The 26,701-nt window shown below is 46.9% G+C and overlaps 1 protein-coding gene and 1 pseudogene across 9 annotated transcripts in view; both read right to left on the bottom strand.

Annotated features, from left to right (window-relative positions):
* WNK1 (WNK lysine deficient protein kinase 1) overlaps positions 1 to 17,715 on the bottom strand; it is a 1,135,119-nt gene extending 1,117,404 nt beyond the window's left edge. For all 9 annotated transcript variants that reach the window (XM_085652258.1, XM_085652261.1, XM_085652257.1 and 6 more), the window contains exon 1: positions 16,013 to 17,715. In XM_085652258.1, coding sequence (XP_085508384.1) covers positions 16,013 to 16,660 — 648 coding nt within the window. In that variant the 5' untranslated portion in view covers positions 16,661 to 17,715. The remainder of the gene's footprint in view (positions 1 to 16,012) is intronic.
* A 4,078-nt stretch (positions 17,716 to 21,793) lies between these two features.
* LOC146854864 (uncharacterized) lies at positions 21,794 to 22,911 on the bottom strand (annotated as a pseudogene).
* Positions 22,912 to 26,701: the final 3,790 nt, after the last annotated feature.

Genomic DNA, 26,701 nt, shown 5'->3' on the forward strand with positions numbered 1-26,701 from the left:
GTGTGCAAGATTTACAGGATTTACATTTAAAAAAACCTGTATTGGTTTGCAGCCAAGTGGTCTTTTCAATGGTCTCAGGGCTAGTGTCAACTAGGAGGTCCCTCATTGAAGGGGCTCTACTGAACGTGAGGGAAGCTCGTGTTGGTAGAGAAGGACCAATGATAGAGTCATTCAAGATTATAGGCCAATTGCAATTGATGATCCTATAAATGTCTTTGTGTTGCTTGCTAAACCCTGTGATGATTCTAAAGGTATTGTCTGTTGTAGCAAGGATATCAGTTTGAGTTGCATCCGTATTAAGGATCGCAGGAGTGTAAGTTCTTAATAAATCCTGTCTGGTGTGCTGCATTGATTTTTTAATGGCACGGTCAATGCTGTTTTTAGAGTACCCTCTCTCAATTAATCTTTTCCTATTGGACAATTGCGCAGTCTCAAGATCTAAAGTGTTGCTACATACTCTTCTGATGCGTAGCATTTCTCCGTATGGAATGCTCGCGATTAAATGAGCTGGATGTGCGCTGCCTGCATGCAATAATGTATTGCCAGCTGTCTTTTTACGGAATAATCTAGTTTCTATACATTCATTTCTAATGTACACCTCAGTATCCAAAAAAAGTTACAGATGTCTGACTCATAGTTGTTGTGAAGGCAAGATTATACTCATTTACATTGATATTGGCAACAAATTGCTCTGCTTGGTTTTCATCGCCCCGCCATATAACAAACAAATCATCAATGTAACGAAACCATGCTACCACATGTTTTTCTAATTCATCCTTGTATTTGACTTTGAGGACCAGTTCCTCCCAAGCGCCCATATGCAGACAGGCAAAGCTTGGCGAAAAACTGGCCCCCATAGCAACTCCCGGTAGTTGGCGATAAAGGAGATTGTTGAACACAAATACGTTGTTTGTTAAACAAAATTCAAGCATTTGTATTAACATACGTTGTGCTCACTGTCCTGACCTTCCCTTTGGTTCAAATAATAAGCTGCTGCTGTTAAGCCATCTTCATGCTTAATACTAGTATACAATGCGGTAACGTCAAGAGCTAGCATCCAGTAACCATCAATCCACTTAATTTGTTGAAGCTTACAAAGGAAGTATTCTGTATATATGAGGAGAGTTTAGTAACAAATGGCTGTAAAAAATAGTCAATGTACACTGACTTTTTTTCCAATGACCCCCCCCCCCCTTGCTGAAATTATTGCTCTGCCAGGGGGTTTGTTTTCATTTTTATGTATCTTTGGAATAAAATAGATTACTGGGGTTATCGGATTGTCAACCTTGAGAAGTTTGAATTCCGCCTCAGCGCCTCAGTAATAAGCCTTTTGTTTTCCCATTTGGTAAGTTTCAGATGATAGTCCTGCTGGGTAGCTTTGAGTGTACTTGCATTACTTCTTTCGTAGCACTGACGATCATTCAGCTGTGAGTAGGCCTCTTTGTCATAGTCAATTCGCATCATAAGAACCACATTACCTCCTTTGTCGCTTTGTCGAATGACAATGTTTTTATTTGCGCTAAGTTTTTTCATGAGCGTTTCATATTCAGATGTTTGTTTATTGTATTTCCCCTATTATAGCCAATACGCTCCAGTCTGGGATTCCCCCGGTACTCCGGATTGCCTTAAAGACCAATTGGCTCTACCACTAAGACAAGCAGGAATCCTCAACTGGGGGGGAACTAATTTTAAATGGCACTTTGATAGGTTGGGACTTGTTAACAACTATTACAGGACCCCAATTATCCAAGTTTAAAAATTACCAACTGTCGAGCTGGATAAAATCAATAACAGAACCACTTAAGGGAAATCAGCCACTGGAAGTTAAGATGCTTGGAGCTAGATTCCAGAAAAAGGAAGTTTCATTGTGGTACTGGGCGCTGATAACAGCTGGTGAAGACAACTTTACGATTCCAGATTCGACCTGGGGGAGTTCACTGCCTACAACAGATCTTCAGGACATATGGCAAGTATCAATGGGGAAATGTTGGGGTATTACCCAGTCCGCTGCATTAAGGAGAAATCACCTTCTCACCATCCACAGAGCCTACTGGACCCCAAAGAAGCTCTCAAAGTTCAGAGGTCAACAACAAGCAAAAAAATGTCCAAAATGCGGTGAAGATAAGGCGGACAACACACATATGCTCTGGCAGTGCCACCGGCTCGAAGATTTCTGGCTAAAAGTTGGTAAGACATTGACTGATCTCTTTGGCCAACAAATAACTAAGTATTGAATTGGTAATTTTTGGAATATTCAAAACTGATGTACGTAACTTAGATTTAAGACAAGAGAACCTACTTTTTGTGCTAATCCTTTTAGCCCGTAGAGAAATATGCATTAACTGGGTTAGCCCTGTACCACCAAAACATTTAGACTGGTGGAACTCAATTGGTAGAGTGAACAAACTAGACAGAAGTGGAAGGCCCAGGAAAAAATACAATTTTTGGGAAATATGGGAGCACTTTATTAACTATAGCGACCAAAGATAAGTCCAATGATTTTAACCTAGGCAATACTCAAAACGAATATACTTGGTCTAATCAACCAAGGGTCGTTGATTTTCCCCGCTGTGCCTAGGTGAAAACTGGTTCCAGCTGCAAGGAAAAATTTTCCTTTGTTAAAACTCCCGCTCTGTTGGCCCAGGAAAGTTGAAACAGCAGTACTGGTTCCCATTTCAAAACCTGACACAAGTATTGCAAAATGAGGACTAAAAACAAAAAAAAAAAAAATAAGACAAATAAATAGGTCAATAAAAAGACCCACTATTTACAATTTGCTTATAAAACAATGAGTAAAATATAAAGCATAAATGCCTAATCTCTGGTGGATCGTGCATACCTGGAGGAAATGGTAGCAGCTGCAAAACCCGCGTATAAATAAAAATAAATAAGACAACTCTGGGTAGTTCTCAAGTTTATGTGGAAATCAGCTCTTGTATCGCGCACTCTCAACACCAGCGACACTCTAGATCTGCTCACCTCAAATGTCCTCCTTCCTCGCCGGCAGAACCCAGAAAGTCCACCTCCCCCCTGTTCCGATACGAAGCCACCACGATCACCTGCGGCATACCCCAAGGATCATCCCTCAGCCCGACCCTGTTCAACATCTACATGGCACCGCTCGCCAACATCGTCCGAGCACACCACCTCAACATCTTCTCGTACGCCGACGACACACAGCTGATCCACTCCCTCACCAAAGACCCGGATATTGCCAAATCCAACCTCCACGAAGGAATGAAGGCTGTCGCAGACTGGATGAAGACCAGCCGACTGAAATTGAACTCAGACAAAATGGAGGTCCTCTGCTCCACCCCCTCCGCATGGGACGACTCTTGGTGGACGACCTCGCTGGGAGCTGCCCCGACACCCACACACTACGCACGCAATCTGGGGTTCATTCTGGACTCAACGCTCTCTATGACCCAGCAAGTCAACACGGTCTCCTCCTCCTGCTTCAACACCCTCCGAATGCTCCGCAAGATCTACAGATGGATCCCCACCGAAACCAGCAGAATGGTCACCCAAGCACTCGTCAGCAGCAGGCTGGACTACGGCAACAAACCAAAACACACAAAGAACAGAGGGGTGAGAGGAAAAACACTCTTCGACCTCCCGCTTGTTAACTCAATATCACAAAAAGAAGAGGGTTAAAACGAAATTGCGTGAAGAACCAGGAGTGTGTGAAACGGAAGGGAGGGGAAAATCCATCAATTTAGTAAAACTGCCCTCACACACTGTCATGCTTCATCAAGGGCTGCTACTACACCTCCGCGCCAGCCAAACGCTGGAGGTGGAGCAATAAGGGAGGGGAAGGCAATACAACACACAATATAAGTTGAACCAAGGGTGAGATGAAGGTGCAGAACCAGTGATAATCAGTGATATAAAACCGATCCTGGGAAATCCTTATTTCATATTTAATAATAGGTGCCCAGAACGGATTAAAAACCCAAAAAACGTGGGTGGTAGGTTAGAGAGCTTATAATGAGGTTCCAACCCCCCCCCCCCCCCCCCGACTCTGCATAAATGTCGACATGTTTCAGCCAGCTCTAAATAATCACCCGGCTTTCCTCAGGACTTCTCACCACATAAATTCCTAGGTGTAGAACCTTCTTCCTCCCAATTTGGAAAAGAAGAAAACACCTCAAGTGAGGTCTCTCGCCTTTGGAGAGGAACCGAGTTTATTAAATTAGTAAACTCGAAATGGCGGGGGAGTGAGGACAGCCGTCCACACGCACTCTTGCTTTCTAGGCCAACTGTCCACCACAGAGTCTGTTGCTCCTTTTTCACCGCCGCGTAAAACTACGGCAACACCCTCTAAGCAGGAACCTCAACCACACTCCAGAAGAGACTCCAACGCATACAGAACGCCTCCGCACGCCTCATCCTCAGACTGCCCCGCCACAGCCACATTACCACCCACCTAAGAGATCTGTATTAGCTCCCGGTCAACAAGAGGATCACCTTCAAACTCCTCACCCACGCTCACAAAGCACTCTACACCTCAACGACCGACTGTCCTTCTACACCCTGAACCGCCAGCTTCGCTCTGCCGACCTCACCCTTGCCACCGCCGCACGCATCCGCCGTACGACCACCGGCGGCAGATCATTCTCCCACCTCGCCGCAAAGACATGGAACACCCTCCCCGCCCACCTACGCCACACCCAGAACCTGTTGACCTTCAGGAGACGTCTCAAGACCTGGCTGTTCGAACAATAGCTGCTGCCGCCCACCCACCCCAATCCCCACCCCTTTTGCACCTTGAGACACTCACTGGTGAGTAGTGCGCTCTACAAATACTTGATTGATTGAAGTCTGCTTTTCTATCAAAAGTCTTTAAGCATAGGATTAGCACAGCGCTGTCCATGCCGAGCTATAAAATGACAAAAGCCATTTACCACTCCAGGCACAGTATTATAGCTTTGATTTGGTAAAATACCAAACAAGCCAACCTGAAATGAGTGAAAGCAACCCCTTGGCTTGGTTGGTATTTTACCAACTCAAAGCTGTAATACTGTGCCTGGAGAGGTAAATGGCTTTTGTCATTTTACAGCTCAGCATGGACAGCACTGTGCTAGTCCTATGCTTAAAGACTTTGTTGTAGAAATGGCAAAAGACTTTGTGCCTTTCTATCTCGGCGTGGATGACGCTGTGCTAAACCTATGCTTAAAGACTTTGATAGAAAAGCAGACATTTGAGGTGAGCATATCTGGTGTATTGCGAGTGCTCTATACAGGAGCTGCTTTCCACCTAAACTTGAGAACTACCCAGAATTCTCTGCTTCTTTTTTGCATAATGTATGCGTCACTATGCCTGAAAGGGAGGTGGTGCTACCCAGGGCCGGTGGTCTGCATCGGACACCCGCATTTACAAAATCCATGCCCGGGGAGGTGGTGGTCCCAGGGGCGGAGGGGGGGGGGGGGGGGGGGGGGGGCTGGAGAGGAGGGCCGGAGCCCCTCACACCTTTTTCTTTTTTTTTTTCTTTTAAAGCCCCTGGGGGTGGCGGTCCCTGAGGCTGCGGGGGGGGGGGGGGGGCACGAAGCCCCCCGCATTTAAAGTTTAAAGCCCCGGGGAGGTGGCAGTCCCCGGGCCCCCCCACTAGTTTTATTTTTAAAAAGTCCATAGGCGGTGGTGGTCCCTGGGGCTGCGGGCCCCCGCATCATATTACACGATTGCGCCCGGGACCTGGCCTACCAAGGGCTTAATTAAACGAAGCGCGGGAGACCGTGCTTCGTTTATTTTCTCAGCGGGATTTGCGGACCCTATGCAAAACCCGCCATTCTTTTTTTTTTTGTTTTAATGCTTTTTTGCGCCCTCGTGGTCCCTGTGGGACCCCCTGAGCAGGCCTATGGGGGTCAGGGAGATCCTACCCTGCCGCCTTTTCTTGTTTTTTAGGTCTCGCCTGCGAATGCAGCACATGCGCTGCTTCGGCGAGATCTACAGTTGTTGCTTTTGTGTCCGGGTTCTGTAGAAGCGAGGTTGGTGTCCGCCCTGTCGCCATTAGGCCCCGCCCATCTGTTGCTCGCGAGTCAAGACAGGAGTTGTGCACGCGCCTCACAACAGTACACAAAGAGTGATTTATCGCGCGAGCTCACTGCAGTTGCACGAAGTCAGCAGTCGAGGGCGCCCTCTGACTAACATATAGAACATGAGGCATTTTGTCACTTTCCTGCACACAAACCCACATCATTCCACACACCTCATGGGCTCAGAGGTGATTTTTTGAACATCACATGTTTAATGCCTGTGAAGTAAAGTCTCATTGATGAGTCTACAGTCCACACTCCTTTTCTGAACCCTGCTTGGTAGTGAGACAAAATATTCTTGTTTCCGGCCCAGCTTTAGCTGTAGTTGGGAAGAAATTTGCAATGCAATAGGTCTTGCATTTACACGAGTTTAAACTATTGGCACTGTAAATGACAATGCCTTCCATTTATGTTTTTAAAAATAAAACAAAAAGAAAAAGGCATTGTTATTTGCAATGTCAATAGCTCAAACTCGCATGAAAGCGAGACCTATTGCATTGCAAATGCTTGTTTACCTTGTTACCTCGGTAGTAGATGTCTGCATGCTGCTGCCGTGTCCCGCGTGTTTTATACATGCTGCCCTCCTTGCGATGCGTGTTTGCATGCTGCCGCAGTGTCCTGCTAGTTTCATGCCTGCTGCCCTCCTTACAAGGCGTGTTTGCTTACTGCTGTCATGTCCCATATGTTTTATGTCTGCTGCACTCCTTATAAGGTGTGTTTACATGCTACCCTCCGTGTCACGTTTAATGCCTGCCAACCGTTATGTCACTTATGTTAGACACATGCTGTTCCCTGTGCATTTGACACATGCTGCTTGCGATGTTCCACGACTGTAGAATGTGCCATGTTTTTTGGAAACCTGAACTGTAAAACTGAAACCCCAAAGGGTGGCAGGGTGCCCCTTCCTGGCAAGGTTGCATGCATTGCTGCTTGCGTGGTGTTGAACATTTGGCATATGCTTGGTATCATTGGACTGCGACCGAACATTATTATGGTCTTTCTTTTCTATTTGTCCTCGGCACAGAAAAGCACGTCATCCTGGCCGGGTCGTTCATAAATCCCCTGTGGCAAACCCTGGGCGCGAAGCGTGACAGCCATTCAGTCCCACCACTGCCTGATGCAAAAACAGCCATGAAGTAAATAGAGGACGAAATCAAGGGTACCCGAAATCAAGGGTATAAAGGCAGGCAGTGTTGGATTGGGTTAAAAAAAAAAAAAAAAAAAAATCGGCTCGGGCACACCAAAAACAAGCATTTGCAATGCAATAGTTCTCGCATTTACGTGAGCCTGAGCTATTGACATTGAAAATAATAATGCCTTTTATTTTTGTTTTCGTTTTTAAAACATAAATAAAAGGCATTGTCATTTACAATGCCAATAGCTCAAACTCGCATAAATGCAAGACCTATTGCATTGCAAATGCTTGTTTCTTTTGTCTTAAGCACTACATAAGAGTGCATATGTTTCTATTCCCACCCTCCATGCTACATGTTGCTTTCTACAGTATGCTGCTCCGTCACCTCATTCCATAATGCACTGTCCCTCGTGTGCTTCTCATTAGGTCTCGCCTGACCCAGCACATGCGCTGGTCTGGGGAGACGTATTGAGAGGGCTCCAAAAAGTGCTACCAGGCCAGTCTAGAGTTACAGGGCATGTGCGCGGGCGCCGAGCTTTACCGCGATTACTTTCACTTTCGCGGCCGCACGGCAGCTTTGCATAGCCAATAGGTCTCGCTTTTGGGACCTTATAAGTATTTAGTTATGCAACTGTTGCATAGCTAAACACTTATAAGGTCCCAAAGGTGAGACCTATTGGCTATGCCAATTCTTGTTTTGAGTGTCCTTCGGTCACAGCTCTATGTTGCTTTTTTCTCACCTGATTCAAGTTTGCCGTTTTTATTCCAACAACAAGGATAGAAATCGTTGAAAGGTTTTAGGCGAGTTGGATGAGTGCAGAAAAAAAATGCTGTTCAGTGCAGCCTTCGAAAAAGGGTCGACACCGTCAATTATCAGACACCTTCAATAATTGCAAATATTCCTTTTGCGCAAACCACACTGTCAGATGCCTAAGTTCATGAAATGATAAAGACCTGCACAAGGCATGCAATTGTAGCCACCAAATATTAATTCCATGAAAATTAAAATTAATAATTAACAATTGCAGCTATCTGGAGGCGCTTTATCTGAAAACTACCAACTACCAATTTATGGTCACAAAAAGAGATAGTCGATGGGTTCTGGAAGGAACTCGTACTCTTCAGCCAAGGCTCTAACAATTACTAAGACATTAGTGCAGGGACAGCAATTAAATAAATATTAAACAAAGAAACAAACAGAGAATTGGTATGCTATGCCACCTCTTAGTTTTGTGTTGTTCACCCCTAATCACAGTATTTTTTTTTCTATATATTGTTGTCTTGTAGCAGCCTTTGATTTACAACCATGGCTAAGAAATTGCCCTGTAAATAAACTAAGATCTAAGGGGCACGTTGGGAAAACCAACACAGCAAATGAGAAAGTCATAAGATGTATACCTGTACCTCATGATGCATTAAGTAACTGAATACTATCACATATAAAATAACAATTCTAAATAAGTTGTGTAAGGAATGTCAAACATGTTGGAAATGGTAATGCTACAAGCGTTCCGATTTTAAAAAAAAACTGCCTTAAAGATCTGCTTTTTCTTTTATGCAGAAGTCCCGGGAAGGTTTTCGAACCAGTGGCTAGCGAATAGAGGGTATAAATTTCCAAAGCACTAGGATCATATAATTGTCGAAATAATTGTGTAGGCTAGACTAAAAATTAGGTCTGGGCTAAAATTCCATTCCGCTCGCGAAAATTGCAATAATTTGACATTTTCGCGTTCCGCGGAGAGCGCGAAAATGTCAAAATTTCCGCAATCCGCATTTTACCGGAAATTATTTGCTTGCTCGCGCTGTAAAATAATACATACTCGCGTGCGTGCGATCGCCTTACCTGAATCCCCGCGTTCGCCGACAAGTTTTCACGATCCGGTCGCATTCTCCACAAGATGTTGGATTGTTGGTAGCCATTTGCGCTGTCTCGCGACAGTTCGCGCCCGCAGTAACGTCATTTGTCGCGCGATCACGTCTTTCTTCTCGCGATCATGCACCGCGAGACTAGTGAAAACAAGATGGCCGCGCCCGCGTGCAACCGCATGGGTGTAAGTTGGCGAGCCGCGACCACGCAGAAAATACCGCGAACGGGCGGGAAAAAAACTTCCGCGTGTTTGCGGAGATTTTTAACATTTTCACGATAATTTGCGAAAGTCAATTTCGCAAATTCCGCCCACCCCTACTAAAAATAAGACACTTCCTCACTAAAGGCACTACTTATATAGTGCAAAACAAACGATCCATTTGTGACAGGAGTACAAGAAAAGTGGCAGCACCTTTAATAGAATAGAGACAGAAATCAGCAGCTTTGCCACAGAAAAGATCATCTCCATGCAACACCCCTTTGAAAGGTATGGAAGACTTACAGACATACATGCATGTTGAAATGTGGACATCCAAATAGCTGAATTGATTTCACGGAAATCCACCCACTTTACTACAGCTAAACTTTGACCAAAATGAAGAATCTGACCTTATCTTTTGAGGAATATTTAACTTTCCATACCTAGCCTTCTTAGCAGGTCTAAAAAGATTAATAAACCAAATTAGTTCATGTGGTAACAAAATGACACACTGCAGTATGCATTACTCGACCATAGTTGAAAGAAAACTCCTTTGTAGGGAGAGGCATAGAATTAATACAAGGTACATTACTGGCATGGCAAGTCGGACAAGAATCAGCAAAACCAATATGGCAGCATGAACAGTTAAGAGCAGAAAAAGGTGGTGGGGTATTCACGAGCATTGGAGCCTAGCCTACAAACTTACCTGATGAGGTGACTCATCAATAGGTGACAACCAGATGTATCACAAGGAGATACAGCAATACAAAGAGCAGGACGATGTGCAATACTTTGTGGGACACATTTAAGAGAATTGTCACTCGTCAACATCGGTGGGTAATGTCGACTTTCAAAGTTTCAATATTCAAAGTAGTTTGCAGGAAAGGAGAATCAATCGCTAGAGGTTAGCACTATGTAAAGTACACATCTGCAGTACAACTCCCGAGCACTACACCTACTACTGTTGCAATTTAACTTGTTACAGCCATAGGCGGCAGGCCACTTCACCCAAATAAGAAACAATTATGGCTGAAAATATCTGGCAAACTCCCCAAATGAACCTGCAGATACAGTGTTAATATCAGGTTTTGGAAAGTTAGCCAAAAGAACTTTTGCAAAACTAATAAAACACCACCTGAAAAAGCGCTCTGTGGAGTCTTTGTTACCAAATCAAAACAAGTTCATTAATAAGCTTGAGGATCAGTGCCCTGGGGTATAACACCGAATTAATTAGTGTAGAAAGGCATGGGCATCTTTATGATTTGTTGGTGCCAGGGAATCAGTCCAACAAACAGAAAAAGGAAAAAAGGTGCACTGTCAAGCTAGCTTTATAGGTCAGGTCGATGGCAGCATGATAAAAAGTTCCAACACGTGCCTGCAACTAGCACTAGTAAACAAGGTCATCGGCACGCAGTAGCAACATGACAGAATAGAGGAAGTTACTTTCTTCAACAAAAACCACTCTAAAGTTAAGCACATTTGCTATGCCACCCCTGATCGAATGCAAGACCCAGGGAGTGCATAATCATATCGAACCCATTACACAAACTAAACATATAACCAGCAGTATCTTTAAAGCAGGTCACTGGATGAAAACAAGAGGGTGCTAGTGTCTTTTCTACCCCTATCAAAGTACTTTGAAATAGTATAAGAATTATCTCTAGAATGACAAAAATAAACTAGCTATCTCAGCCGTGGCTTTCCCCTGTGCCTTCACCATATACATCCAACCCATTGAATTATTGGAATGCTAATCACGTTTACCAATACTTGCAGAGAGAATAGTAATCTGAAAAGGAACAAGAGAAGGGAACGTAAGTAAAGTGAGAGGATAAATAGGGAGCATAAAAGAGAGCCAAAGAATAGACTGTGCCGACATAAAAGGCTATGAAGAACAAAATAGGAGCTGATGAAACAAAACACTAGTCTATGACCAGGTGCCAAATTAAAGAAAAAAGAAAGAAAAATAAACAGTAGAGCGACCAATCACCAGAGACCAAGAAGATGAAGGGAAGGTACGCTATGGAAACAAGGGTCGGCATCAGAGGCTCGGAGACTCACGAAGGAAGGTCCTGGGTCCGAGGCCGAGAGGCTCGGAGAAAGGTCCTGGGTCCGAGGCCGAGAGGCTCGGAGAAAGGTCCTGGGTCCGAGGCCGAGAGGCTCGGAGAAAGGTCCTGGGTCCGAGGCCGAGAGGCTCGGAGAAAGGTCCTGGGTCCGAGGCCGAGAGGCTCGGAGAAAGGTCCTGGGTCCGAGGCCGAGAGGCTCGGAGAAAGGTCCTGGGTCCGAGGCCGAGAGGCTCGGAGAAAGGTCCTGGGTCCGAGGCCGAGAGGCTCGGAGAAAGGTCCTGGGTCCGAGGCCGAGAGGCTCGGAGAAAGGTCCTGGGTCCGAGGCCGAGAGGCTCGGAGAAAGGTCCTGGGTCCGAGGCCGAGAGGCTCGGAGAAAGGTCCTGGGTCCGAGGCCGAGAGGCTCGGAGAAAGGTCCTGGGTCCGAGGCCGAGAGGCTCGGAGAAAGGTCCTGGGTCCGAGGCCGAGAGGCTCGGAGAAAGGTCCTGGGTCCGAGGCCGAGAGGCTCGGAGAAAGGTCCTGGGTCCGAGGCCGAGAGGCTCGGAGAAAGGTCCTGGGTCCGAGGCCGAGAGGCTCGGAGAAAGGTCCTGGGTCCGAGGCCGAGAGGCTCGGAGAAAGGTCCTGGGTGCGAGGCCGAGAGGCTCGGAGAAAGGTCCTGGGTGCGAGGCCGAGAGGCTCGGAGAAAGGTCCTGGGTGCGAGGCCGAGAGGCTCGGAGAAAGGTCCTGGGTGCGAGGCCGAGAGGCTCGGAGAAAGGTCCTGGGTGCGAGGCCGAGAGGCTCGGAGAAAGGTCCTGGGTGCGAGGCCGAGAGGCTCGGAGAAAGGTCCTGGGTGCGAGGCCGAGAGGCTCGGAGAAAGGTCCTGGGTGCGAGGCCGAGAGGCTCGGAGAAAGGTCCTGGGTCCGAGGCCGAGAGGCTCGGAGAAAGGTCCTGGGTCCGAGGCCGAGAGGCTCGGAGAAAGGTCCTGGGTGCGAGGCCGAGAGGCTCGGAGAAAGGTCCTGGGTCCGAGGCCGAGAGGCTCGGAGAAAGGTCCTGGGTCCGAGGCCGAGAGGCTCGGAGAAAGGTCCTGGGTCCGAGGCCGAGAGGCTCGGAGAAAGGTCCTGGGTGCGAGGCCGAGAGGCTCGGAGAAAGGTCCTGGGTGCGAGGCCGAGAGGCTCGGAGAAAGGTCCTGGGTCCGAGGCCGAGAGGCTCGGAGAAAGGTCCTGGGTCCGAGGCCGAGAGGCTCGGAGAAAGGTCCTGGGTCCGAGGCCGAGAGGCTGGAAGGAAGGTCCGGCAGCAGAGGCCGAGAGGCTGGAAGGAAGGTCCGGCAGCAGAGGCCGAGAGGATGGAAGGAAGGTCCGGCAGCAGAGGCCGAGAGGATGGAAGGAATGTCCGGCAGCAGAGGCCGAGAGGATGGAAGGAATGTCCGGCAGCAGAGGCCGAGAGGATGGAAGGAATGTCCGGCAGCAGAGGCCGAGAGGATGGAAGGAATGTCCGGCAGCAGAGGCCGAGAAGATGGAAGGAAGTTCCGGCAGCAGAGGCCGAGAGGATGGAAGGAAGTTCCGGCAGCAGAGGCCGAGAGGCTCGAAGGAAGGTCCGGCAGCAGAGGCCGAGAGGCTCGAAGGAAGGTCCGGCAGCAGAGGCCGAGAGGCTCGAAGGAAGGTCCGGCAGCAGAGGCCGAGAGGCTCGAAGGAAGGTCCGGCAGCAGAGGCCGAGAGGCTCGAAGGAAGGTCCGGCAGCAGAGGCCGAGAGGCTCGAAGGAAGGTCCGGCAGCAGAGGCCGAGAGGCTCGAAGGAAGGTCCGGCAGCAGAGGCCGAGAGGCTCGAAGGAAGGTCCGGCAGCAGAGGCCGAGAGGCTCGAAGGAAGGTCCGGCAGCAGAGGCCGAGAGGCTCGAAGGAAGGTCCGGCAGCAGAGGCCGAGAGGCTCGAAGGAAGGTCCGGCAGCAGAGGCCGAGAGGCTCGAAGGAAGGTCCGGCAGCAGAGGCCGAGAGGCTCGAAGGAAGGTCCGGCAGCAGAGGCCGAGAGGCTCGAAGGAAGGTCCGGCAGCAGAGGCCGAGAGGCTCGAAGGAAGGTCCGGCAGCAGAGGCCGAGAGGCTCGAAGGAAGGTCCGGCAGCAGAGGCCGAGAGGCTCGAAGGAAGGTCCGGCAGCAGAGGCCGAGAGGCTCGAAGGAAGGTCCGGCAGAGGCCGAGACAAGAGATGGATTGGAGGCGCGCCTACAAAAACATAAGAATACAGAAGAGAGGACAGCCAACAGAGGCGGACGAGATGAAAGAGAGAACTGCCAAAAGAATTCAAATTAATGGAAGGCAGGGCTGCCAACAGATGCTGAGAAAACAGAAGGCTGAGATGCTGAGAACACTTGGACCGGCACACAAGTGGGACAAATAAGAGAAGCTAATGCACAGGCATATATAAATGAGAAGGCAGATGGACTTGCATATGAAAGTTCGCATAAAAAGAAGGATAGAGTGGTAACAAGCACGTCCATCCACCCTGACTACAATAAACCACAAAAGGAGGACAGCAGTAACCAGAGTCATGAATGCCAAGTTTACTACTTGTTTTTTTTAATAAAATTCCTATTTTTCAGATTTAAAAAAATTCTTACGTACCTCTTGTGGCATGCTTCATCCAAGGATTTTTTAATCACAGCCCATGGTAAGGATTCCTGGGACGGGCTTAACCAAAAATGTGGGAGCGCTATGTATAGGGTTTTTTTTTTTTTTTAAATCACCTCCCATGGCAACTATTCCTGAGACGGGCTTAACCAATAAAGTAGGAGTTCTAAATATCATATATGGGTTGATCAGAGAAATATTCACATATGGAAAGCTTTAAATTGCTCAAGTCCATCCCTTAAGGTTCTTGATTATGAGTAACTAAGACAAGATTAAAAAGTCAAACAATGGATACTACAGGACCCATTAGTTCTCCCTACATCCAGACAAATTAGTGTCTACATGTTTCAGCCATTTATTTTAGCCACACAGGGTCTGTGGCTTTCTTCAGGATAAAACGATAAGAATCTTGAGCCCTCAAGTAGGTAACCAATTGGTTATAGTGAATTGATAGAATTTAACCCAAACGCAGGATAATCTTGCATGTTAAGAAATTCCACTTGAAGTTGATCCTACCTATTTGTATAGGCTTTATGTTTTAAAAAGAGCAGGGTGGAGGACCCTTCCTGTAGTCCCACATTTGTCAATGTTCCAGGTCCATGGGAAAGCAATCACTGCGATAGCTGGAGCTACCACAATTTGGTTGAGCCCACTCCAGGAATATTTGCCTGGGGTGTGATTGAAATTCCTATGATGAAATGTGATGAAAAGCCGGCGAGGTTTTATAGTAAACTTAGCACTCTTGACTCAGTCTATCGTTTGTCCCCCTTTGGTTTGTGATTTAGGGCTGGCATATGCAACGTAAAAGGCAGGCAGCTAGGAAAGAGAAGATTGGCAGTGGACAAAGGAGATTGAGAAATGGACAGGCTGCTCCATGTGCGCAAATAAGCGGAACAGGGAGCCAAATAGGGCTGAAAAGGTAGGAAGTTAGACCTTAAAGACTGAATGGTGATAAACTGATAGACCAGGAAAGTGAGCAAGCAAAATGAACAGAGATGATCGGCTGGTGGACAACTAATTCAATTACAACAGGCAGGTAATAATGCATAGGAGGAGGGCTTGCTGGGAAGTGGAGTAAACATAAAAGGGCACGTTAGTCCACAATGAAAAAGAACACAAGAAGGCACCTTTGTTTTGTTGTGCAAGGTGGAGGCGGTGGTAATGTGTGGACCTGGAGGTTAAAACGAAAGTGGACATGTGATAGCAATGCTCTGCTAGTGTAGATATACAATATACGTTTGAAAATGTGGTTCACATTAAATCACATTATTTTTCTACTTAAAAAGATAATCTAGTACATTTTAATTCCCATGGTCCCGTATGAGCCAAAGAAAACAAGCATCATAATTAAAAACCCTAATGCTTAAAACAAATTATTCAAACCTGAATGGGGAAGGAGACAGCCTCAAGAAGAAAAAAAACAATGCAGCCTTTTCAAAACATTAAGATGTTCTACTTAAGTTGGACAAATTTACGTTTTTTAATAACAATTTATCACAAGAAAGTGGAAATTCCACTTAACCTGACTAAACGTCTCTAAATGACCTGACAATAAAAAAAATCCCACAATAATCCAATCATTTTATTTTTTTCTATGCAACTTTTCACAAACCCCACACACACACAACTTTACTATTGGAAAATTAACAGTAGGCATTAGTCATCGTTCTCTGCTGTTCTCCGACACATTTCAAGTGGAAAAGAGACACCTAATATTTTTAATAGTCATAGTAATGAATTCACGCATAGTCGCAAAGTATCATAGGCTTATTTTTCATCAAAAACATGTTACTTAGCGAACAGCAAAGACAAAAAACGGTGACTTCTACTAAGTTTATTTTAAGATGCTAAAGTTAGTAAAAATGACAAAGGTTATGGTGGAAAAAATAAACAGATGGGTTATTCTGGGAATCTGTACTGTGGTCCATTCAATGTGTAGTGTAAGGAAAATCCCCTTTAAATTTAAACAACTTGGGTACTTCCATTGGTATGAACATGTAAATACGAGTAGTAATGAACACACATACTGACAGCAAATGACCACCGCAACCCAAGGGTGGCTTAAACAACAAAAATATCAATGGGGCACCATTGGGTAGAAATGTGGTACTTCACCCCTCACCTGTAGCTCACACCAGGCCACCTCCACCGTTGTTTCTGTGTCCAATCCTTTGTATACTGTCTTGAAGGAGCCTCGACCAATTTCAATGTCGAACTTCATGAATCGCCCATCAGGGGAGAAGCCCACAGCCTTGGTCTCCAACTCCTCATTGTCATCAGAAGGTTTCTCTGGGGGACTACTTTGGGGCACATGTTCCTCTTTTACCTGCTCTGTTGAGGGGGGCAGTTCCTCCACTGTGGATTGTATCAGAGCTTTCTCCTGCTTTGCGCTCTCTAGTGAAACATGTATGCTGGTCTCCCTCAAACACGTCCCATCATGCTCCACCTCAACTGTCCTTTGGATAACGGCAACTGTTTGATCCTCTTGTGGGCCCTGCTCAACAGAAGTCGCACAGCTGGGCAACTCCAGGGCAGTCGCATTGGAGTCGCAGATGACGCTGCGCCGAAAAAAGCGGTGCTCAGCTGCCCGACTGTCCTTGTCCATGGTGTGCCTGCGGGGGCGGCGGAATTCATCAAGCAGTGCCACACGGTCACCACCAGGACCTGGTCCACCAAGTCGCTCAGACACAGAAGTGTCAGAGCTGCTGGAGCCAGAGCGGGGTGGTGGTGCCAAGAACGCCATGCTGGGCGGCTTGGGTTCTGTAGACATGTCTCAAGTGGGCACAAGTCTACACCGCCTCAGCGTGGAGGGGCAGGGACTTGTGCGGGTAACACAACAGGACGTCTCCTATGCTCACACTCCATGCTGGAGATGCACCAGCATTGGTGAGAGACTAACTTGAAGAGATGCTTAGAAGATAGGATAAATGTAAAACAAAGGAGGACTGGAAGGTTTACAAATGGTGAACAGCTAGGTATGTGAGAGTAGGGAGGGTTGGGCTGATGGGGGATGAGCAAATGTGGAGTCTAGTTTAGGGAGAAAAGGGCTAGGGGCATGAGGGGATATGGATGGGGAGACTGGGTGTGAAAAAAGTAGGATGGGGACGAACTGGGGGATAGGCTGGAATGGGGAGGAGTTAGAGGAGGAGCGCAGTAGGGGGGGTAACTGTAAAACAAAGGAGGATTGGAAGATTCAGAATTGGTGAAGAGCTAGGGAGGTGACAGTAGGACGGTTTGAGACTGAAAGGGAGGGGCAAAACGTGGTAGAAGTTAGGGAAACATGGGCCAGGGGCGGCGAGGAGTTACAGAGGAGGCTTTAGAATGTGAAGAAAGTAGGAAGGGGAACGAACTAAGAGGAGCGATGGGAGGAGTTAGGGGAGGAACTACTAAATGTCTTAAGAAGAGAAGAGGCTGGGACAAGAAGTGCGCCGAAAGTCTAGGAATAGGGCAATGATGTTGGAGATATATGAAGTCTGGCAATACCAATGGGTGTAGACATCTGCCCTTGTCCCAAGAGAGAAGGTTTCCCCCAACCGCTGTCACCAGAGGCCAAAGCTGCGCCGACTCCGCCACGGCCAGCCACTGCAGTCCCTGGGTCTCCGGTCCTCCACAAGCCGGCTGCGGGCAGAGTCGGACCGCGGGAAGCCAGCTTTGGTGGCAGGGTCGCGGATTCCGGAATCTTCCACCAGTGAATTCCACAGCCGCCTGGTTGACAGTGCCCGCTCGCTTGCCCTGGGCCTGTCACTTCCCCGAATGCCGTGGCTGTCCCGTTTCGGCCACCGTCCGCTAAAGGAAGCTTCGCTCCCCGCCTGGTTCAGGCTAAATGGCGACTAGCTCGGAGTCAGACAGCTCGGTCGCGCGCCGCACCCAGGCCCCGCCCACTCCGGTTCCAAGCTCGCTCGCGCTCTCAAGGACCCCGGCCATTCGTCGCAGGCACGACTGTATTCTATTGCGCACGCGTGCCAACTGTCCGTGTAAATTTGGGCTTCGGGAGTTGTAGTATTTTTATGACGCCTTACTGCACAAGATTTCTGAAGTGCGATTGTGCGCTTGAGGGGAGGGAACTTGCGAGTTCTAGCATGAGTCCTCGGCGGGACGAGTTTTGAAAGATCGACTACTTTTTCGCTTGTACTGCGTTCATGTTTCGTAAATTATAGTCGATCCAGGATCGGCCGTCCTATATTGAAGACGCTGAAAATATAAGTGATAAAACCATATAAGGTGGTGTCTGGCTGTGGCATTTTCTTTAGTAATCATGTATGCACGGCCGCAAGAGCCATCTGAGTCAGACATGGTTTGCCCAGGAACAGTGCTCTTAATATCGGCATTTCTATATAACGGTGCAGCGCAAAGTTGCCCACCTTTTATACGTCACTAAACCAGAATGGTACCTGACACTAAAATTCTAGCTGACACGACAAGAATTTTCAATTCTATTAAGGACACGGAGGCGAGGATTATGCTTCTCTTTGCTTTGCTGCAAAACACAGCAGCCAATAAACAACTTTAAAACTCAGCATACCCCGGGAGTACAACCCCCTCCATAGTATGCATCAATCAGTATCAGTCCACTATATTATATAGTTCGTAGTGACCACATCACTTCCTCTTTCTTTGCATTAAACTTTAACACAGTCCACAAACTTGACTGTTGAACACTGGACCACCGATTTCTTCATTGCCGTGAATCCAAACTTGAGCACGTAATATCATCCTCAGAAACGGAGTCGATGTCACCATGCCTTATTCCTGCTTGTTCTATTCTCCGTCCGAACAGCATCATCCTGACCGTTCAGGTCTGCATTCCTTGATCTCTTCCTATAAAGAGAATAGTAGTCGTAATATGCCATTCGCGAACCCTATGCATTTCAGAACCATTATGACATTCACAAGTTAACATCCCTATATGTCCAAAACAAATGGGTGGGAGAAAAATCAAATCATCACCATGAATTATAGATGAAACATTTCATAACACTTGCAATAAACCAGCTATCACATAGAATACCATCATCATGTTAATGGGATAATCCTCGCCTCCGTGTCCTTAATATAATTGGAAATTCTTGTCGCGTCAGCTAGAATTGAGCGCCAAACATGGCAGTATCAACACCTGCAAGTCTCAGTAACCAAGTAACCCACCTGGCTAAAGTCGCTGCAGTGACGTGGCGGAAAGGTCTCTGAAGGGAAATTAACAATTGCCCTGCAACATCATTCCTGAACTCTCTAGTAAAAATCCTCATAACATTTTTAACTTTGAACCACGCATAACTTAGTATGATGAGGAAAGGCAGGGGATGAAATACATCTTGAATGTGTTTTTGTCCTTTTGGAAATCGTGAAAGAGACACCCAAAGGAGTAAATACTCTACCTGCGATATCCAAAGCTCGCACGTCCGAGACTCGTCTGCAGGACACCAAACATAATAGCATCGTAAGTTTTGCCGCAAACTGTTTCCGTGATAACCCCTCATTGGCCGGCCAAGGTTTAAGGAAACGTAAAACTACATTAACATCCCATAAAACAGAATACTTGGGTTTCGGGGGGTTAACCATCCGGATACCCCTCACCACTTTACACACCAGGGGGTGTTCTCCCACCGGTTTCCCATCCACATGTGGGTGACCTGCCGAAATCGCTGAACGAAAGTTGTTCACTGTCCGATATGCCATTGCAGAGCTGGCGAGTTCCGTAAGGAAATTAACTATGAGATGGACACCTTATCCCACGGGATCTGTTTGCCGTTCAGAACACCAACTAACCCATCTACACCAAGCTGACTCATATCATTTGTGCGTAGCAGGTGCCCATGATTGTGATAGGAAAAACAGAGTCTTCTGTGAAACTCCCGGCACTTGCCATCGTCGCCTGAAAGTCTCCACGCCATGAGAGCTAAGAGGCCTTGCATTACCAGGGGATGAGTCAACCCTGAGGGTCCTCCAGAATCTCCGGAAACTACCGTAGTCGAACCAGAAGAGCGCACGACAAAGCTAGCGCCACATGAAACTATGCTTGCATTTTTCCAACACGGTGTGATTGAGATCACCTCCGCCTGCTGTCGACGGAGTTGCGCTAATACTCTCGGAATCATGGCGAAAGGTGGATATGCATATAGAATGCCCATCGTCCATGACTGAAGGAATGCGTCCGAACTGATCACCAGAGGATCTGGACGCCAACTGTAGAACCGAGGAAGTTGTGCATTGAGTCTGGACGCAAATAGGTCCACTGCACATGGCCCCCATTTGTCGTTCAATTGATTGAATACCCCGGGATGCAGCCTCCAATCGCTGGCATCCCTCAGGAAACGGGAATTCCAATCCGCTACCACATTGGAAGAGCCCGGAATGTATTCCGCCGTCACCGATATATGATGGGTCAGGCAATAATGCCAAAAATCCTTGGCTATCTCCACCAGAAGACGAGACCTCGTACCCCCCAGATGATTGATGTATCGTACAGCTGACACATTGTCCATCCGCAGAAAAATACAGCAAGTCACTCATTGTGGGGAGAGTGTCCGAATCGCAAACGAGCCCGCAAGAAGTTCCAGGCAATTGATATGGAGTTTCAGTTCCTCCCGGGACCACCGACCCTCAGTCTCCACCGAGCAGCAGTGGGCTCCCAGCCCCATCTGCTGGCATCTGATTCTATGACTATCTCTGGACTGGCTGCGAAAATGGCTTTGCCATTCCAAGCATCCATGTGTTCCAGCCACCAAGTCATCTCGGTCCGTGCCTCGCAGGAGATCAAGATCTGGTCTGCATAACTTAGACCCTTGCGTAGGTGTAGAATCTTAAAACGCTGAAGCGCCCTGTAATGTAAGGGTCCTGGGAATATCGCCTGGATTGATGCGGCCAGGAGCCCCGCCAATCTGGCCAACGTCCTCAAGGATATAGTCTGAGAGGCAAGCGCTCTCCTCAACTCCTTCTTGATAGCTACTCTCTTCCTCAGTGGTAATAGTAACTGAGCCGCAATCGAGTCTACCTGAAACCCCAATAATTCCATCAACTGCGTTGGAGTCAGAATGGACTTCTGCGCGTTGATGACAAATCCCAATTCTTGTAAGAGTTGGACCATCCAGTTCAGATGAAGAAAAACCGTGTCCATAATATGAGCCATAATCAGAATATCGTCCAAATAAATTATGAGCCTTACCCCTCGTTCTCTCAAAACTGAACCACGGGCTTTAGCAACTTGGTGAAACACCAAGGGGCGGACGAAAGGCCAAAGGGCATGGCTGAAAATTCGAACCACTGGTCTCTCTATTGGAATTGAAGGGACCTCCTGTGAGGGGGAAAAATAGGCAACGCCAGATACGCGTCTTTCAGATCTAGACGCACCATCCAATCCTTTTCCAACAGGATGTCTCTCAACAAGTGTATGCCTTCCATTTTGAAGTGACAATACACTACCCAGGAATTGAATTCCTTCAGATTGAGCACCAGTCTGAAACCTTTGTCCTTTTTGGGCACTAGAAAGATGGTACTTACAAACCCTAGCGGATGAGGGAACGTGTGCACGATTGCCCCTTTTCCAACAACGACTGAACCTCGGCGTCTATGAAAGACATCTCTGCATGGGAAAAATGTAGGGGAGGAGGAATCCAAACCTGATGGGGTGAGGCATAGAACTCTATCTGAAAACCTCTTACCGCCTGAAGGATCCAAGGATCCTGTGTGAGATTTCCCCATACATGGTGGAACAAAGCAATTCGACCTCCCACCTTGGTGTCCCCAGTTTGCATTAAGCTTATCTGAGTAAGAGGCCTCTCCGGAGGAATTATTCTGTCCTCTGTAACCTCTATGTTGCCACCCTCTGTCACCGCGATTTCGGGAAGGGTAGAACTTTGAACGCTGAACACCACCTCTGCCACGTTGCTCGAAGCCTCGAGAGGTCTTGTTAAATCCACGGCCGGCTGCTCGACCCCTGAAGTGCCCTGTTAAATAGGCCAGTATGAAAGACTTTTTTGATGTTCGCTTGAGCCTTATCTAGGGCGGAAAATGTGTTCACATATTTCCCCATCTCCTTCATGAATTTCATCCCGAACAGCATGCCATTAGCGAGCGTGCCCAGTTCCGTATTAGCAATTTCGGCAAGTTGTGGATCAATACGCATAAGGAAGGACCTTCTCCGTTCTGCTGACAGGGCGCAGTTCGCGTTCCCTAGGAAACACATAGCCCGTTGCGCCCACTCCAAAACCTCAGTGGGATCCAATGGAGTGTTGGAGTCTTTAGCGGTGACTGCGGCATCCAAGATCTTAGTCAGGGGTCCGGTCACGTCAAGGAGTTTATCCTGACAACCCCTCCAGGCCCTGTCGTGTCCCTTCTTGGGATCCTTCGCAAACTTTTTCATAAAAGTGGCCATGTTCGGATCTATTTCTGGGGTGTCTGCCACTTTACCCATCAGGGAGGGTCTCGGACATTCGGAACGCAGGGTGTCCCTGACTTTCTTTTCTAAACCTCTCCGGATGTTGTCCTGCACATAATGTGCCACCTCGACGCAAGGAACCCACTCAGTGGATCTTGGGTGTATAATGTTTCTGGGGTCAAACAAAAGTTTCCTATTGGCGGCTTGTCCTCGATATTATGGGATTTGCGTTTCTGCTTCTTTACCTTCTGTGAAGCCTGCGACGCCTGATCTGAGTCAGACGTGTCAGGCGCGGCAGGAGACGACTCATCAGTCTCCTCCGTCTGCGTCACCGGCGCTTTATGCGCCTTAGAAGAACTCACACCACCATGGTCATGCATCACATTACGGGCCATTTTAGCAAGGACCTCAGCCGAGGTATGACCAGAGGTCTCCCCTTGGCCAGCACCGAACTTACGTCTGCCATAACTCTTTAATGGCTTGGTAAAAGGCTGTAATGCCTTAATTAACACCCTGTTTACAAAGCTCTGGACGTGGGTATCCAGGGCTTCAACTAATTGCTCCTCCATAAGGTGCTCTTCTGGTTCATCATACTCTGCATATTCATTGAATTCCACCCACTGCTCTTCCTCCTCGGCGTAGTATGCCATCGTGTTGCAGGAGGTCTGAAGGAGCTTCAAGGGGGGGCACTGTTCAACTCTGTCCCTAAAACACCACTTAACTGTCCCTAAAGCAGTTCAAAAATACCCAAAATAGTACTGCAAAGTGCCAAAGATATAAATAAATATGGTACTGTGGAGGGAGCCACCCCTACTCTCCCCTAAGGCAGTGCCCTAGTCCGGATAATGCTCCTTTCAGCGTTCAATAGGGACCGGGGATTATGCAGCCTGCTAATGCGCAAAGAGCCGGTCGGTAAATTCACTTGCATCGGCTCCTCGCGCATGCACAGCGCATGGGCATAAAGAGAGGATTGCTCCCCATGCGCGCGAGGCGCGTCCCGCTCTCGCTCCACTGAAAACAGCCCAGAGAGGCGCCAGAGCGCCGCAACAAAACAAAGCACCGATCGCGTCATGCACCACGCGAAATTACAACCAATAAAGAATGAAAGCCAAACAACTTGAAAATAATAATTAGCACGACAGCGCGCATTGGAACACAAGCGCTCTATCAGCGCGACAAGTGAAAACACTGCAAGATATTCCAACAATGCAAATAACAATACCCCAAATTCCCTAAACAGAGAGATGAAAGGTACTTAACTCGCTGCTGCAGCAGCAAAGAAAGAGGAAGTGATGTGGTCACTACAAACTATATAAGATAGTGGACTGATAGTGATTGGTGCATACTATGGAGGGGTTGTACTTCCGGGGTATGCTGAGTTTTAAAGTTGTTTATTGGCTGCTGTGTTTTGCAGTAAAGCAAAGAAAAGCATAATCTGATCCTCCGTGGACTGACATAGAATCAAAATGAACCTTCACTTTGCACATGAGCCTTACCTGTCATACTGATTCAGCACACGTTGCACTTGGCACTGTTTTTATAGAAGAGCCTTTACTGTAGAATTTACAGTTCTCATATTAGAATGTTTACTAATGTCGAAAGAAATGTGTAGTTTACCTTAAACCTTCCTTTTCACTTTATTGCTGATAGTCCGTATATAATGGAATCTTGATCGAAACAAGAATGCCAAGGTTGTAAAGATTGATAAATGGTAGCGCTCAAGGCATGCGTGAGGCACGAAGCGCATTGGTAAGGCACACAGAACACACAAATGGAACAAAGACATAATGGTAATTGAGCATATATTTATAAACGTGGGCTATAACACAACTCTTCCCTTAAAAATTTTTACATCTGGAAGTAATTATAGCTCAAACACAAAAATCCAGTAGAAATCGTGAATGATGAGTAAATCGACCATTACGTCGTAATTTCACCAAACTTACCCTCAAATGGAATTGCACTTGAAATTGAACGTTTGCTACTTGGGGCGCAACACTTCACTCTCATAAGTTTCTGAAAAACTGTGACTATCTATGCACCATATTATCTGGAACCAATTCTACAACATTTGGTGATTTCCATTAAGTCGATTGGCAGCATAAATAATATTATTTGTTGTTCATCATCTTGCAAATAAGCAAACATTTCCATCACACGATGTTAGGTACCAAATTCCGAATAAATCACCTACCATTATCTAGCTAAGTAATGCCTTCCTAACACTTAATGGTCCTTTATACAAAAAATCTGTTTTACCACCTAGATTGTTTTCTGAGCTATCTGAAAACCACCAATTCTCTCCATCCATGCAGAATCAAGTTTGGTCCTAGAAACACGCTGTCTAAGTAATGTAAGAGAGCTAATACCAGTCATAGGATGAGGTGTTGTATGATAGGCCCAAACGTTTTCTCATATATCCTTCGGCCTCCAAGTTATTAGTCAAAGCAGCTTGCACAACCTCCGTCAATAACCTGTTCACTCTTTCCACTAGTCCATTAGGGCGTGGAATAGTATCATGTTTACTATCGTAACCTTTCAAAAGTTATTTTCTTTAGTCAGACACTAATTGAACACCATTGTATGCAACTAACTCCAACAGAAGTGCTTCAATTGAAAAGATGCCTTTCAAAAAGTAAATCACAACATCAAGTAGTGGAACCTACACATCTGTAATCTAATCATTTTGAGTGATAACACCACAATCAAAAAATATTTAGAACTAGAAAGAGAATGATGAATCTATTGCGATTATTTTTCACGTGGTCCAGAAAAATCTATTGCGATTTTGTTTCCCAAGGAGTATTAGGGAAGTGATTATGATGCTATGAATCTTTCATATTTCTCCAGTGTTTATTGAAAAATAAACATTCATTACATCCAATACATTCATTAACAAAGTCCTCTACATTCCTGCCTATAAAAGGGCACCAGTTTTTATTTTCTTAACAATTTCTTTGTGGCACTGCACCCATATGTCCACGATGTGCTAAGTTAATTGAGTTCTCAGAATAGAAGATGAAATACATTTCCCAGCTCTAAGTATAGTATATTTCCCAAAACTGAGTTCAGACGAAATCAGATTTAAACTATGCAACTCTCCTAATGATCTCAAATCTTACAAACCTCCACATTAAATTTGCACACTTCCTTCATCACCGTATATCCATTTGTGGCATTTATCCATTTGTTAAAGCTGACTGCTCCTTCTCAAACGTCATCTTTGTTGACTTCTGCAATTACATATTTACACTCAGTTACATCATCATTAAGTGGCAACCTGAAATGGCAACAATGATGCCTGAGCTCAGCTCACTGCCTTAGCTGGGTGATTGTGGGAATATGTTTTAGACTGGATGAGGCTAATACCGGGCGCCAGAGGTAGAAAAAAGATCTCAGACAGAGAGGCCCAGTTCCTGGGAACCTGCTGGATATTCAGCACCCAACCAAGCGACGAGCTAGCCCAATGATGAAGCACGCAACCTAAGTGGGTGAAGGCTACTGCATCCTTTAAAAAACGATTCTGCCAGATCTGGGTACATTATCAAACCAAATGTCAAGTTTGGCCTTCTGTTAAAGCTGACGAACGGTACACTATTTTTTTCTTATTGTCTGTCAGTCTGGGGTGGCTATGTGCTGGACTGTTTTAAATATTTCCTCTCCATCCTCCTCTTATGTGGTCTAATAGATTAGAATGGAGCCCCTACGGACAGTTTATTCTATCGCCTGCACTTGTAAGCACTCGTCACATTGCTGGGACTTCAAAGCCCAGAGTCTCAAGCACCAGGAGGCGCCAACGTGGATTCCCTGCGCCAGGCAGCGCATAAAAGCGGGACCGGGCTCCCGCAGCGCAGGTGGCGCGGGGGGGGGGGGGGGGGACGCCCGGGCCAAGGGCAGGCCTGTCTGCGGGCGGACGAGGCAGGGCTGGGTCAGGTCTCTTGGCTCATCACCACAGCTTGCCTTTTGGGTGGATAGCGTGTGATCGGAGGTAAGAAAATTGGGAAACGTAAATTAACTTTGCCTACTACCAAGGATCGCCCATCAACAGCAACTATTACTAGCTTTTTGACTACCGCCATGGGGGATATTACAAGTGAGATTGAGTGTGTGGAGTAGAGATTAGGGGCAACAAAACGGGCATTACATACCCAGCTCAACAGAGAGTGAATGGTTGAGGACTTCTGACTCAGTCACAGGCACTACATCCTCGAATGTTTTGGAAGCTCCTACAACGAAAATTAACACCAAGGATAACCAGTGAGGTTGTTTTTTGTATTCCTTGCGCCCACCTCCCCCAAAAAAGGCAAAGCCATGTAGTTAGTCAAAGAAGGAGGAACTGCCACCGGTAACCCTTAAAAAAGCATTGCAACCACTGCGACGAAGAGTGCTAGGGTCCTCGATTTGGAAACTGATGCAGGCCTGAAAGATAATGGAGCCAAT

Source organism: Triturus cristatus, chromosome 4_1 (assembly GCF_964204655.1).
Source record: "Triturus cristatus chromosome 4_1, aTriCri1.1, whole genome shotgun sequence".
Classification (NCBI taxonomy): domain Eukaryota; kingdom Metazoa; phylum Chordata; class Amphibia; order Caudata; family Salamandridae; genus Triturus; species Triturus cristatus.